The sequence below is a fragment of the Vanacampus margaritifer genome, chromosome 8 (assembly GCF_051991255.1).
Source record: "Vanacampus margaritifer isolate UIUO_Vmar chromosome 8, RoL_Vmar_1.0, whole genome shotgun sequence".
NCBI lineage: Eukaryota > Metazoa > Chordata > Actinopteri > Syngnathiformes > Syngnathidae > Vanacampus > Vanacampus margaritifer.
The window spans coordinates 10,872,175-10,887,300 of NC_135439.1; the positions used below are offsets into that span (position 1 = coordinate 10,872,175).

At 39.1% G+C, this 15,126-nt stretch overlaps 1 protein-coding gene across 10 annotated transcripts in view; it reads right to left on the minus strand.

Moving 5' to 3' along the window:
* wnk2 (WNK lysine deficient protein kinase 2) overlaps positions 1-14,194 on the minus strand; it is a 28,621-nt gene extending 14,427 nt beyond the window's left edge. For 4 of the 10 annotated variants that reach the window (XM_077573197.1, XM_077573196.1, XM_077573195.1 and 1 more), the window contains exons 1-9: positions 12,822-14,193; positions 6,812-6,984; positions 6,507-6,727; positions 5,288-5,445; positions 4,391-4,479; positions 3,991-4,210; positions 2,375-2,633; positions 1,000-1,277; positions 248-928 (exon numbers count right to left, since the gene is read on the minus strand). In XM_077573197.1, the coding sequence (XP_077429323.1) occupies positions 248-928; positions 1,000-1,277; positions 2,375-2,633; positions 3,991-4,210; positions 4,391-4,479; positions 5,288-5,445; positions 6,507-6,727; positions 6,812-6,984; positions 12,822-13,475 (2,733 nt within the window). In that variant the 5' untranslated portion in view covers positions 13,476-14,193. Of the gene's footprint in view, positions 1-247; positions 929-993; positions 1,278-2,374; positions 2,634-3,990; positions 4,211-4,390; positions 4,480-5,287; positions 5,446-6,506; positions 6,728-6,811; positions 6,985-12,821 lie in introns of all 10 variants that reach the window. The other 6 variants (XM_077573203.1, XM_077573199.1, XM_077573198.1 and 3 more) reach the window with 3 other exon arrangements.
* Positions 14,195-15,126: the final 932 nt, after the last annotated feature.

Consider the following 15,126-nt stretch of genomic DNA (forward strand, 5'->3'; position numbering starts at 1 on the left):
GAAGCTGGATGGAAGGGGATTGCAGTGGCATGACTTTGTGAATTTGTGAAGCATCGCACACCCTACTGTGCTCGAGCTTAATCTATCTCAAATGAAAGCTTCATTTTGGATAAGCAGGAGCAAAAGCTGTTTGTTGTACATTTCTACGGAGATGCTTAGAGAAAAAAAGAAGCTTGCGGGATCATAAAAAATGCAGCAGGCTGCCGCAGTAGAAGTGTCTGCCCTACAGCTTTCTTCTCTAACCTACCAGTGTATCTGCTCTGCCTTTGCCGTTACATCTTGGGGAGAGGAGCCTTTTGTCCAGTGGGACTTTAAGGCTCTGACCTTTGTCTACATGCTCAAACAAAGGGGATGCAAGACGGTTAGCGCCACACTCCGAAAGAGTTGGCGAACTTGTTCTGCGGCCGACGATGTGATGGAGACAGTGGTTAAGAAGACTGAGATCTCCACCGTCAAGTAGATTCCTGCACAGGTCAGCATTTGAAGGCAAAATCAATGACGGGGAGCGACGTTTCGATGACGTCAAAATAGAAGGTAGACTCAGCGGAGAGGATGTGGATGAGGCAGGTTTAGAGATTGAAGTCATCTGGGCAGACGTGGGCAAAGAGTGAACATGGGCGTGTCCCACAGAACCCCTTCTTCTTCTGCAAGTCCGACAGTGGCGAGGCTGCGGCCTGAGTGGGACACTGAGTCGTTGCTCTGAGGGGCGGGGCGGCGTCAGGAGAAGGAGAGGTGAAGCATAAGGATTTGCTGAGTCATGATGAGAAAGTTGATGAGGGGATAAAGACGAGCTTTGGGAACGGTTAGAAAATAAGCTGTCTTTGTTGTACGAGCAGGACATCTCAACCTGGGAGGCATTTCCACGTCTGGGGCACACAGCGCCCCTAGTGGTGATGTCTTGGTTTACAAATGGATCACTGTGGAGACTCTGATCAGAAATGTATTAATACAATATGCAAAGACAGAAAAAAAAAGAGAAGAGGTTTTGCATACACTTACTGTTGGAGCATCATGTGGTCCCAGGTGCAATTGTGCAGCAGATTGTTGGTAGGTCGTAGCTTGCAGCTGACCTGCGGTTTGCTGGTAGGCTCCGTGATGTAACTGCGTGGATTCTTGCAGGTATTGGTCCTGTGCTGTGGCTTGCTGGTAAGGCTCCAACTGTGCAGGAGGACTGCAGACCGACTGAGCTGAGCAGGTTTCAGGCAGCGACTGGTAGGAGCCATTTTGCTGTTTGCTGGGATCATCCAATTGCATGGTGGAGCTTACACCACTGTCCGCTGTAAGAAAGTGTAATTTTGGAATTAGTCACATTGAGGACTATTAGGCGACAAGGACATAGAAAGGAGGAAACACTTTTTTTTTTTAAATCACGACCCGAGGGAGGAAATGTTGATGACTAATCAAAGTTGTTGTTTTTTTTCAAAGGGGAAATCAACCCCACCCCACCCACCCCACCCCCCCAAAAAAAGTATCTTGCCATTAATGTGTTAAATGTGACCTCACTACTCTAAACATCACATTCTGATTAATATTACATTTGTGGAATATGAGTTATGAAGCAAAATGCAGCCGTTTTTATCCATCTCAGTGGGCTGCCATTTTGCCACTTGCTGTCTAGTGAAAATGACATCACAGTTGCCCAGGTAACTCAGGTAACAAGGTTGCTCAGGTAACAACCAATCACAGCTCAGCTTCAGCAAACGGGTGAGCTGTGATTGGTCGTTGCTGCAGCTCTGAGCAACTGTGATGTCATCTTCACTCGACAGCAAGTGGCAAAATGGCCGCCCACTGAGATGGATAAAAACAGCTGGATTTGGCTTCTCAACTCATATTCCACAAATTTAATATTAATCAGAATGTCATGTTTAGACTAGTGCGGTCACATTTAACTCATTGACGCCTATAAACATCAAAAATTCATTTTAACTTTCTATTAGTTTAACATTTTTTTCCCACTTTTGTTAACAATAGTATGAAAACCTAGACTTTTTTTTTTTAATAATCTTTTTGGGGGGGAATGGAATTATTAAAAATTAGGGGCGTCAGGCGATTACATTTTTTTATTGTAATTAATCGCATGACTTCAATAGTTAACTCACGATTAATCACAAATTTTACATCTGTTCTAAATGTACACTATTGTTTTCTAGGTTTTCATACTCCTGTTAACAAAAGTGGATTTATTTTTTTTTAACTAATAGAAATAGTTAAAATAACATTTTTACGTCTATAGCCGTCAATGGCAGTGAAAGAGTTAACATATTATTGTAAATAAATTTTAAAGTTGACTTTAATGCTGTTACAGCCTCAAGTGAGACTTGACGTGGTTTATCATGATGTAATATTCAGGTCTGTTTCATTAGCACATTCTCACATGTGGTAGATGCGGTGACGGGGACTGTACATATCAAGGTCTGCTGCTCCACCTCCTGCTCGTCATACTCGGTTGAGGCCAACGTGGCCCCCTGTTGTCCGGGAACCTGCAGGAGGTTCTGCTGAGTCTTCTTCACAGATGCCTCGCCAGTTCCCGGTGAGACGGTGCGCTCCCTTCTCCATTTGATCAGAGCAACGCGGTCTCGGATTGACTTTCCAACAACCTTCACATCGCAGTCCAGAAAAAAGCCAGACTCCACCTACAACAACAAAAATTAATTAAAGTGTGTATACTAAACAGACAAGAGGTATTTTGAATAGGCATAGTAGAAGCCATATTAAGTATACAATGTAAAATTCAGTCTTTACAAAAAAAAAAAAACATTATTGATACATAAGAAAATATTACACCACCAAGAATGATGCACAGTTCTGCACCAAACAAAGACAATAGTAGGCATAAATCACAGACAGGGCGACTTCATTGTCGCATTATGTTTAATTAAGAGACTGGGATTAAATTTCTCAATTTAATTAGTCAATTTAGTCAAAGACATATTGTGTAATGTACACCAACCACTTAATTAGCTTCAAATGCACAATCGAATGACAGCACATGCAAGAGCCGGATTGGAAAATCTGTCTTTAGAAAAGATAACAATGGTCTCCTTTTTCTGAGAACGATTCATGTCAACCAGGGTGTCCAAATGACGGCCCGGGGGGCCATTTGCAGCTCACCATACATTTTTCAGTGGCCCGCAGCATATACTAAAAATGACATTTGACATGGCTCACAAGGCTAATTAAATAATAATAATAATAATAATAATAATGAAAACATATATTTTTTCTGGATATGCAAAGAAACAAAGAAACTATTTATGACTAAAACATTGATTCTTCTTCAAAAACATTGTTAAAGAGATACTTGACTCATTTTCAGCAGTAAAAAGTTCATATTTTGTCTAGAATGAATTTGATAACTTCATTCATTTTCATGTACAATTGATACCTTTAAAAATATAATTTTTCCACTTGCTGTTGACTGAAGATGACATCACCTGTGCTGAGGAAGTAGGTAATGACCAATCATGTCTCAACTGTTTTCTGGATTTGGTCAGCAAACTGAGCTATGATTGGTCGTTACCTACTTCCTCAGCACAGGTGATGTCATCTTCAGTCGACAGCCAAGTGGGAAAAATTGTAAAGATAATTACGTTATCAAATTCATTCTGGAGAAAATATGAACTTTTTATTGCTAAAAATGGCTCATTGAGTCAAGTATCCCTTTAATATAATTTTAGAAGTAACAATTTTTCTTTATGAATATTAATGATCCTCAAGTAACTCTTTTAAAATGGTCAGCCTACTACAGTTTGCTCTTGTTTTAGTTCTGAATGTGGAGATGGGATTCGGTCACTGTTTTTGAAAATCCTAAACTATTTTCCTTATCAACTTTAACAGAAAGCCATTATGTAGCAGTTTTTCAGAATAACTAAAAAATATAAACAATACGAAATTGATTGTTTGACTGATTTCAGTGTGTTTAATAAATTCAAAGTCAAATCAAGCCTTATCGCAAAAAGAGAGTAATTAACCGATTAAAATCCCGTTTACCATTTCTTGCGCAACAACTTCTGGGTCCTCGTTTGCCAAATTAAACGTGAACTCAATTGCACCAGCATCCTTGTACTTCCCCTTCAGCTTTTTAGGATCCTCAACCCACAGCTTCAACGCGATGGAGGATTTTTCCCCATCATCTTCTTCATTGAGTTCCACTCTAACACCGGTATCCTCTGCAAAGAAGGCGTGGTTCAAGAGGTCCTTGATGGAGTACCTGCAGGAAACGAACAGCTAATTACTGTAGGTCACTGAATGACACATAGCACATAAACATGAACTCTGTCACAGCCAAATACTGGTGTTGACGTCATAACACGGGAGCAGCGACACCACAACAGAGTTAATGTTAAAGGTCAGCCATTACTTGCTTGCGTGAGTTTTGTCACATACTCACCTTTCCTCCCATCTGTGACAAATGCACTCTCCAATTATCTCCTTAATTTCTGGGTCGCTTACTTTGCTGTAGCTGGCAGGTTTTACACCCTGGGGAGTGGAGAAAAAAAGTAAGTGAGAGTAGCAATCGTATGGCATGAGTAAAAAAAAATAATACATCTCACAACACTCAAAGAATGTACTTTAATAGTTTTTAAGTGTCCTTTTTAGAGACATTACTTTTGAGATTTAAAAATTATACTAATTTTGCACTGGTTAATAAGATGGACATATTTAAGATACTGTGCTGTCCATTCTGGTGTACTTCCTTTGGCCTGAAGGTGGCAGTAGTGTGACACAAGTATATCAACAAATTGATGGATGATGTCAAGAAGAAGTAAACAGTCAGCAAACTAGACTTCAGAAGTTCTACTCATTTCCACAAAACACAGAAAATATGTTTTTATGATATGAGTAAGGTTAGATGTTCCACTTGTTAGTGTTATTGACATGTTTATGCAAAAGAAACAGCTGTTTGATGATTGTTTAAAATGACTGTAATACCAAATGCTAATTTCTGCTAGCCTTTGTATGTTAGCATTAAGTAAACAGATTTATGTTAGGCTAACAATAATGGCTATGATGCCGTGTTGAAATTACTTTGAATCAACAGTTATTAGCCAAACTACGGTAAATACAACACATTTGAGGAAGGCAGCATACAAACAAATACAAAAGAGAACAAACTTGTCAATAAACAAATGGAACCGCCACAAAATATTAATATAACAAAACAAAAACAATGCGTCAAGTTTTCAGTGTGATGAAGGAACTCTCTGCAGTGACTGAAATTCAGAGTTCACTTTAGAGGGACTTCAAAAGAAATACTGTAACTTAAGAAAACTGAGTGGAAACTCACGCTGGTGACTTTGCGGTAGATTTGTGCGGCGTTTTGACACTCGGAGTAAGGATATTCCGAAGTGGCCATCTCCAACATGCACATGCCGAAGGCGTAGACATCCACAGCCTCATCATAGTGCTCCTCGTACATCTCTGGGGCCATGAACTCTGGTGTGCCTACAGTAGACCATTAAAACAAATTGATTTTTTTAACAAGTGGAGAAACAGTTAGTGTTGTTCCAATACTGTTTTTTGGCCCCCGATACAGATTCCAACACCCAGTTTTTTTCTTGGCTCGGCATGCAATGACCACGTCACACATCAGTGAATGTCGTGCACGAGCAAGGCACACGATGCTGCATCCAAAGTCCTATATTAGCGTCAGAAATAATAGTATTGGCACTTTACTTGCTAGTACTTGCCGATACTGATAACACTGTTTCAATGCAGTATCGGAACAACACTAGAAACAGTACTGCTAATAATTAAAATTTGAGTTTAAAGCAACTACTGTAATTACTAGGACCCGGCCGATTAATCAGCCGGCCAATTGTAGCGGGCGATATAATAATATATGATAATAATCTGCTGAAGTTTTGCCAACTAAATGCCAATGTGCTTTCTTATGAAACAGGAAAATGACACGCATCCCTATCCATCCTCTCATATGCCCATTAACACAATGTTTGTAAGAAAATATTTATGTTGATAAGGTTTATATTCATACTTAGTGTGCATTAGTAGTGTTGAAATTTGCTCCCGTTTCGGGTGAACTCATCATATATTCAAATGCAACTCTGCATTTCTGTTTTTATTTTGAAGTCACTTAATGGCAAAGAAAATAATGAAGTAGAAGAAATAGGATTCAATGTTAAAGGAAAGAGTAAAACATGTTCAAAAAAATCATTATGTTGCTTATGTGCTGCATTCATTCATGGCCTAAATCTAAAACTAATTTCATCAGTTCAAGCTTCTTCTTTTTTTTGGTATGTTTTTGTACTTGAAAATAAATTCATCCTCTATTGTTCTGCCTGTAATTAAAATCCTTTTTTTTTGTAAACATGGAGGACCAAAAAGAAGTTATTTTTGTCATGATGTAATTTTTAAAATAATCTAACAATTACTGGTCATTGAATTTTTTTTTACTGCCAAAAATCGGAATTGACCTTAAAAAAAAAATCCATATTGGTTAGGCCCTACTAATCTCAATTTAAAAAAGTGGTGAGTTAGTGGCTAACCAATAACACTTTTAGCGAAGGAAGCCCTCTTCAGAGTTGCCAAGCCCAGATCGCCTATCTTGACGGATCCAGTGGGGCCCGTGATGAAGATGTTGTCACACTTGAGGTCTCTGTGGATGATCGGGGGTGTCCTGGTGTGGAGGAAATGGAGGCCCTTCAGGATCTGTCTGCACCAGCTCCGAAGAACTTTCGGCTTCATCACCTTGAAGCGCTTCAAATACCTGTAGAAGTTTCATTTAAAAAAAAAAATCATGATAAAAAGCTGGAGATGTGCAAATATGTCATTGTAGATCGTTCTCACTTACGTTTTCAGTGTCCCTGAGGTCATGAGCTCTGTCACCAGGACTATGCACTTCTTTCCTTTCAATGGCGACTCCCAGAAGTCATAAAATCTCACAATGTTGGGGTGCTGAAGGGCCTTCAACATCTCTGCCTCCTCCTTGAACCTCTGTCTCTCCACCTTGGACAGTTTCCGCTCCTTAGGAACATTCATGAAGACAATCACTTTTCTAGAATGCTTGAATTTCACCAGTGTGGTGATACCAAAGGTCATCCTTAAAATTAAATAGGTCAAACAAGAAGAGATAAATTATCCTTTCAAACCGCTCTTACAACCTGCCTGAGTAAATTCAGAAGGAAATTGTGAATTGCCCTGCGGCGCACGTGAGAGTAAACATGACTTCTTCTCAGCCCGTTTCTTTTTTTGTGTGTTGAATAAAAACAACAGTGTAAACATCAGACCCGTATTTTCAGACACATACCACATCACATTACATGTTGGGCCTTGAGATCAACCCACATATGCAAATCAAGGAGAGTTGCACTGCAAAAACTGAAATCTTAAGTAAGATATATTTTTTTAAATTTAACCTAAATTTGCTTATTTTGATTTGACAAGTTATTTTTTACTTAAAACGAAATTGTCATGCAAAATCATCGTGCTTATTTTAAGATACTTATTACTTAATTATCTTATTTGATCAAGCAGTCTTGGCATTGAGCCAGTTTTAAGTACTGCGAGGATTAAAACAAGCATTTCCCACATTTTAAGATGACAACTAACCAACATCAACGGCCCTGAACTGGGGTTTCATAAGTTTTCTTATTTTAAGATTTTGCATAATCTAGTAATAAGATAAATGGGAAAAAAATACAAGTATGAAAACAATCAGACGAGTGCAATATGGTTCATTTCGTTATATTTACTAAGCAAATTTTCCCTTGTTTTAGTACCAGATCAGTGGTCTAGTGGTAGAGTGCCTACTTGAAGGTTGTGGGTTCAATTCCTGGCTAGGTCATGACAAAGAAAATGGGACCTGTTACATCCCTGCTTGACACTCAGGCTAAGTTATCCAAGCGTAAAAAAAAAATACTCGTGTATTTTATGAAAATAGTTCTATTTAATACAGCTTGAAAAATGTCTAAAAATACTATTTTCAAGACCGCAATGGTTGGTATGGGCCTAGTATTATTTTTCAAAATCTTACAGGTAAATTGAAGTAAAATTGTCTTGTTCTGTTGGCAGATAATTTTGCTTCTTTGAAGTAATAATTTTCTTATTTTACTATATTTTTTTTCTTACATTTTCTACAGTCTTTTTTGCAGTGTGCAAATATTATGATTTTGTTCCTTTTATACACACACGCAATAGATTTGAAATAAAACAATAAACGTGATTAAAATATATATTCTGGACCATGCCTTCCTTGAATTGCTGTATAAATAATAAAATAGTTGAACATTCATTTGAGTCAGCGCATTACAAACACGCAATAACGTCTTTGCTTTCTTAATCGTACACGCTTCAACTAAATCATGAGGCTGCTTTGTAACACACACATTGTTACGCTCTACTTTGCGTGCATCGATTATAGACCGATGCCAAGGAGTCGGATTTCAGTAGACCATCGTGACCTACCAGTGTGCAGCCTCATGCTTCTCGAATTACGTCTGTTCTGCACCACTCTTGGCACAATTTAAAGGATTGTTACGAATGAGCGTCTTTCCAGGAGAATTAAACGGGATTTTATTCAAATTTGGGGACATTATAATTATTTAAAACTAGGCATGTTATTTGAATTATTCAAAAATATATATTTGAACTCTTTCAAGATGAGTGCTTCAAAATGATGGTAAAATATTCATTTTTTTGTGGCAGGATATATTTTTAGGCCTAAAACATCACTGCAGGGATTGCTCAGTGTGCATAAAGAACATATGCAGGTGATGTAACATCCACAGTGCTGGGAAATATAAATGAAATATACAATATCATAGGTGGTAAATGTTTTTGGTCAACAGGAATTTTCTTGTTTAATAACAATTATTTCTACAGAGTAAAAAGATGAAGACATTAGTAATTAAATTTAAATTTTGCCTTTAGCGAGTCATCAGCATTTGACAACTTAGGCTTTGCATTTTTCTAAGTATGTCTTGTCTGTGTTTCAATATGTAAGTCATAACAAGTCTAATTTGACAGATGCTACGGAGAGTGATAAAGCCTAAAAAGAAAAGAAAAAAATTAATGAGGCGCTAATTAGCAAACCGTCAGGCTTCATGATTAGACGGGTTGCTACTGTGAAGACAAAATCCTTGTTCATGAGCATGAATCAGAATATTTTATATTTATAATATCTTTCTCCCAGTAACACAATCTCCAAAACGTTTGACAACTCTTCAGAAACTGGTGCTGAACTGCAGTGGGGACAGAAAACCTTTGCGTCATGTCAAGTTGGCGAGAAATGAACAAACTGCAAAGACTAAGCTATCAAATGCTGATGGCCTCACGTCTATTTGAATCATGCCTGAAACTTGTACTATACTTACCACTTAAGCCTTTTATGTTTTCATATGAACCTACAGTACATTTGTTAACCTCAATAACCATTAAAGCGTTGCTGAAATAATTTTTGCCTTTTTACTGAATTCTCGTCAATTATATGAAAAAACAGTCACAACTCTGATATTCAAGGTTAGTTATAATTTGTATACAGTAAGTGAATGCATATGACATATTGCTATCTCCTGAAGCCACAATTTCCCTCCCCTCCTCCCCCTTCTCTTGCTGCAGAGGGCTTCATCAGCAGGATTTACTCCCCAGGCGCCACTGTGTTGCAACACTTGGGGTGGGGGGGGTGGTTTACATGAACTGATGTTTAGCATTCAGCGCAGCCTGATCAATCAAGTAACAATCAGCGAGACAGCGCGCTCAAGAAAGTGTTGATATTTCACTAAATCGTTGCCTAATTTGTTTCATTCATCCTCCTCAGCATGTGAGCGCCCACAACCGCTACGAGCACCTTTTTTCTGCTGTCTCATGCTGTGACTTATACAACGGCTACGCAAACGTGCCTCGCTGTGAGAGAGGTGCGTAGGCAAGGAAGCTTGAAAGGGCAAGGGCTGGTCTCAAGGCGCAGAGGGGTTGAATCATCACTAGATCTCCCCTAAGAAGCTGCTCAGACAACATAAATACACTCGCACGCACACACGGCCATACTTGATGCATAAGAGCGTGCCTGTCCTGTTGCACATGCTCCAAATGTATCCCCGCCCTTCTATTGTAGTGCAGTTAGTTTTTTTTTTCTTTTAACAGATGGCAGAAAATGCTTAAAATCTAAGCATTCCTCAAGAGAATCTTTAATCCCTTCAATAAAAAAGTAGATTTGAATGTACTACTCAAATAGAGCATATTTGATATGAATAGCAAAAACAAGTGACATCTGTTGTTGACATCTAGAAAGAATGAGGGTTCATATTAAAAATGCCATACAACATAAGTGCAGTGCAGACTAATAAGATCCAATCTGTTTTGCAAAGAAAATAGGTTTTGATTGCGACAACAGTTGAAGCAAAAAATATAATGGATAGAAAAAAAGTTTACACACCCCTGTTCGAATTCGTTTTGGGGTTTTTGTGATATAAAAGCGTGAAAAACTTTTTTTCAGCATGAAGGTGAGCTACAAGCTGTACATAGGGCTATGCGATTAATCAAAATTCAATTACAATTTCAATTATTACACTCCACAATTACAAAATCAGCATAATTTTAAACAAAAATAAAAGATTATTCATGCTAATTTTGAGTTGTTTAAATGTATATATTTGCACCCTTTTATCTTAAAATGACTAATTTAATAAATCTTGTTTAGTCCAAAAGGAATATGAATAATTATAGTGTTTAAAAAAAAAGGTATTTGTCTTCATATTTTTTTTTTACATGTTTAAACATTTTCTTTCTTGTATTGTACCAAAAAACAAATGATTGTAGCTACTAATCGTGATTGCAATTATTTCCAGATTAACTCATTCACTGCCATAAATTCGTTAAACAAAAAAAAAGGTTAGTAAAATTTAGGGGCGACAGGCGCTTAAAATTTATTATTGTAATTAATCGCATGACTTCACTAGTTAACTCACGATTAATCACAAATTTTAATCTGTTCTAAATGTATAATAAAAAAAATTATAGGTTTTCATACTCTTGTGAACGAAAGTGGGGAAAAAATGTAATTAATAGAAATAGTTAAAATGATTTTTTTTTTTTAAATATATTTCGTTATTAACATATTTTGGTTCAATCCTAGTAATAATTGGTTAATCACAGACACTGCATGTGAATCCTGCGCATGGGTGTGTAGATTTTTTATATCCACTATTATATAGCAAATATTCTGTTATTAACATATTCTTTTATTAACATATTTTGATTTAAATCCTTGTATTAATTGGTTAATCACAGACGCTAAATGTGAATCCTCCACAAGAGTAAATCCTTTCCTCCGCAAACCAGAGCAAATCAATAAATTGACATTGCCGGTCAAAATAAGTCACAATGTTATAACCATTAAGAGAATTTATTATAAATTACAAGATCATAAAACTGAGCTAAGGTGCTGACTCAGTTGTGACTTTATGGCCCACTGCACATGCACCACAGTATGTACCACCTAAAAACAGGACACATCATTTAATCCAAGTACACATTGAGTCAGAAAGTTATTTTTAAGTTTTAAAATGCATTCCCTTGGAACATTTTAAGTTGCAAAAGGGCATCTGAGATCTAGGCTAATCTGTTCACCACATGGATGGCATTTAAATTGATCAATAGATTAGATCAGACTGTATACAGATTAGTGATATCCTAAATTATGCGTTCAGTTATCAAGGAGCTAGTTTAATTCTGGCCAAAAGATACTGGTAAAATATGCATGCCATGTTGGGGGAATTGCTCATAAATAAAATCTGAATACATTTAAAGTTCATCTATTTTAGGGTCAAGGGAAACTGGAAACCATCACAGATGATTCTGGGCAAAACACACTCACATTCACACCTATGGCCAATATAGAGTCTTCAGTAAACTCATAACTCAACATGCATACTTTTGGAATTTGGGGGAATGCGGCACAAACTCCACACAGGAACTCAGAAATGCTGCCAGCAAAGATACGTTAATGCTCGATTTGTAAATCCATGTGTGTTTTGGGATTTTGAAGCACACAGTGAGTCAATAGCCAATAATGCATAATTCCAACAATGTTAATTGAAAATGTTACAGTGGTATTACTTCAACCCATCTTTGCCTCAGCCGTGATATACTATTTAACAATCTTTTAGACTGCACATACTTTAGCACACAGGTGTTGGGTATTCCAAGGCTCCACAGACTGCAGGAGGGTGTGAGGGAATGTTTGCGTCTATTAACATTTCTTTTGTGGAGTATGAAAGGAGCTATATAAATAAAACTTGGTTTGATGGATATTTTTACTGAAACTGGTCAGCCAATTGGAGAAGGGGTTGCCCAAGTAGAATATGAAACCAAAGGCTCAAGAAAACAAAGAGATAGAAGTATTATGGCTTTGACTAATTAAAAAGTGGGTTGTTGTTTTTCGTTTGGTTGTTTTTTTTTTTTAACAGCTGTTTTCAAATTACTTGTTTTGTTGCACTCGGGTTGGTGGCCATTTTAACCAGACTCAGCATTTATATAGTTATTATTGAGAAATCTTTTCATGATGCTATTTCTAGCACTTAATTACATTCAGGTGCTACTAGTAGGCCGACTCAAAAGTATAGCCTACCTAATTATTTGTACAAGCAAAAGAACCACCAAAAGTTTAGTTGTCATTTTATTTTTTTATGTCCGCATTGGAACTTAAACCGTGACCGTTTGAGACTCGAGTCACAGATGACCTTCAACTGCCGATCAATGTATTTAATTTATATATCTTTGTAAAGGCAGTTACTTTTGAAACCGCTTTTGTACTGGATCTTATGATTAGTTGTGACGTCACAGGCATCTTGAAAGTTGAAACCCACCTGAAGTTCGCACCATGCGACTTCGACCCAAGTTTCCGTGTCGAGCCCCTTGTAGACCGTCTTGAAGGAGCCCCTCCCCAACTCAATGTCGAATTTGAGGAAGCGCCCCCCAGGTGAGGTGGAAACGGCCTTCATCCCCGGTTCTTCTTCGTTCTCATCACTTCCTGCTTTCCCGGTGACGTCAGATGACACGCCCTCTTCTTTGACCTCGCTCTGGCACGTGTCACGTTTCTCCTCAGCGTCGTCCTTCACTTCCACCTGACTCTCCGGCTTCGACTTCTCCTGGTGGTCCAGACGCGTGGCGTGTAAAGTCCGGCTCCGAGTCCGGCCGACGATGGAGCGCAGGTCGATGTTGAGCACCGGGGTGCTGTTGACACACTCCGCCGTGTCCGGCGTCTGCTCCTCGCAGTCCGACACCCACAAACTCCGCCGAATGAACCTCTGGCGCACCAGCCCGCGGTAGTCCGCGGAGGGATAGGCGCTGGGGTCGCTGGCCCCTCGCAGGGCTGTGTTCTGGACGTTGACATTGTCATCCGCGCCGTTCTCATAAATGGGCCTGAACGCGTTGGCGTTAATGTCAGAGTCCAAATCGGGCGCCGAGGAAAACGTTGATCCAAGTGGCGGATCTTTGCTCGAATCCTCCGCCGCATGCATCCCCGCCGATTTTAGTCCCTCGACATTGTGTGAGGAGGAGCGGTCCTCTCCGGTGGCGGCTCGTCTACCTGCAGCCGCACTCGCATGCAGTGACGCAGTTCGGAAGATTCCAATGTACGGCCTCGGGATTGTTTAGGATCCAGAGCATCTCCCCCCACCCCCCACCCCCAAAAAATGTCCAGCTGGGATCGTGCGAGATTTACTCCGTGCAAGTTTACCTCAGCATGCACCTTGCTGCGACTGCATAGCGCGCGCAAATCCACTTGATGCCATTGCACCTACAATTAAAACAAAAAAAAGGGAGGGGGGGACAATAAATAAAATAAAAGAGCTTTGCAGGAAAACGACTAGCCAGGATGTTTAGGATGTGCTATTCACTAATCCCTGCGTAGCCTATATCACGAGACAAGCAGAGTGCGCAGGTGCCATGCTCAGCGACACGCCCGCAAATGAATAGCCGGCATCCGGGTGGAAATAGCACGAGCTCACTCAGTATTCCCTCCTCCGAGCATACGCACTTTTCTCCCACGAGTGACATCCCGGAGCGCAGTGCAGGAGCTGGGATAGAATGAAAAGAAGCTCTTATCAGATTATGATCAGTTGCTCACTGCGGCACACTTTCCGCACCCCCCACACGGCACAGCCCAAGCTTCCATTTGACCACGATGTGAAGCGGGAACGTGGACAATTTCACGGCACAAAAGCCCACGCCCCAACTGCAGCGTGGCCAATGGGCGACTCCTTCAAGATAACCTGATGATGCTTAACCGTGTTTGGTAAAGCAAGGCAGTCTCTCTCTCTCTCTCTCTCTCTCTCTTTCTCAATGGCAGCTCCCACGTGAAAACGTAGTGTTATTTTATTTTAAATTACACTCAGCATCTGTCCCACGCACAGAAAATGACGTCACCTTGCAGTTTGATGCACACTTCCGAATGACCAAAGTTCCTTGAATTATGTTATTAATAATCTCTCAATGCTCATGTCAAAGATTTCCCACAATAATTACATCAACAAAAAAGGTAGGCAATTTAATATGGTTTGGTTTCAATAAATCTCTGCACATGTTTGCTTTTTCAAACGATCATTTTGATAACATTTAGGAAATCACAATATCCCATCATTGTGAGTTATTTTTTTGACAGGCCCTCAGGCCTACCCAACCCACATGAATGTCTTAAACCAGTGATTCTCAGGGTGGTATGAGTACCACAAGTGGTACAGGGCTCCCCCTAGTGGTACATGAAATAATTACTGAATTAAATGTTCGAGCTGCACAAGTTACATTAGTTTTTTTTTTTTTTTTTGTTCTAGTACAGTAAATTTGTTGTACTGCTGTTACAGTTCCGTAAGGTTTAAAGTGGACCTCACATATTCACAGTTTGGCGTTTGTGAAAAAGTGGAAACCCACAATCCCTGGTTTATTTGTGTGTGTTTTTTTTCACGATCCAATGAATACTGTTGTTTTTTTCTAGATTTTTTTTCATGCAATTATAATGTGCATCATTTATTCACAGATTTTCGCAATTTGTGTTTTAAGCACGATCCCTATCCAATATCAGTAGCGTCAGTTCACTGTAGTACATTTGTATTTAATTATTTAAAATGTTGCAATTCTCCACCTTTACATAATTAATCATGCTAACCCAATCCA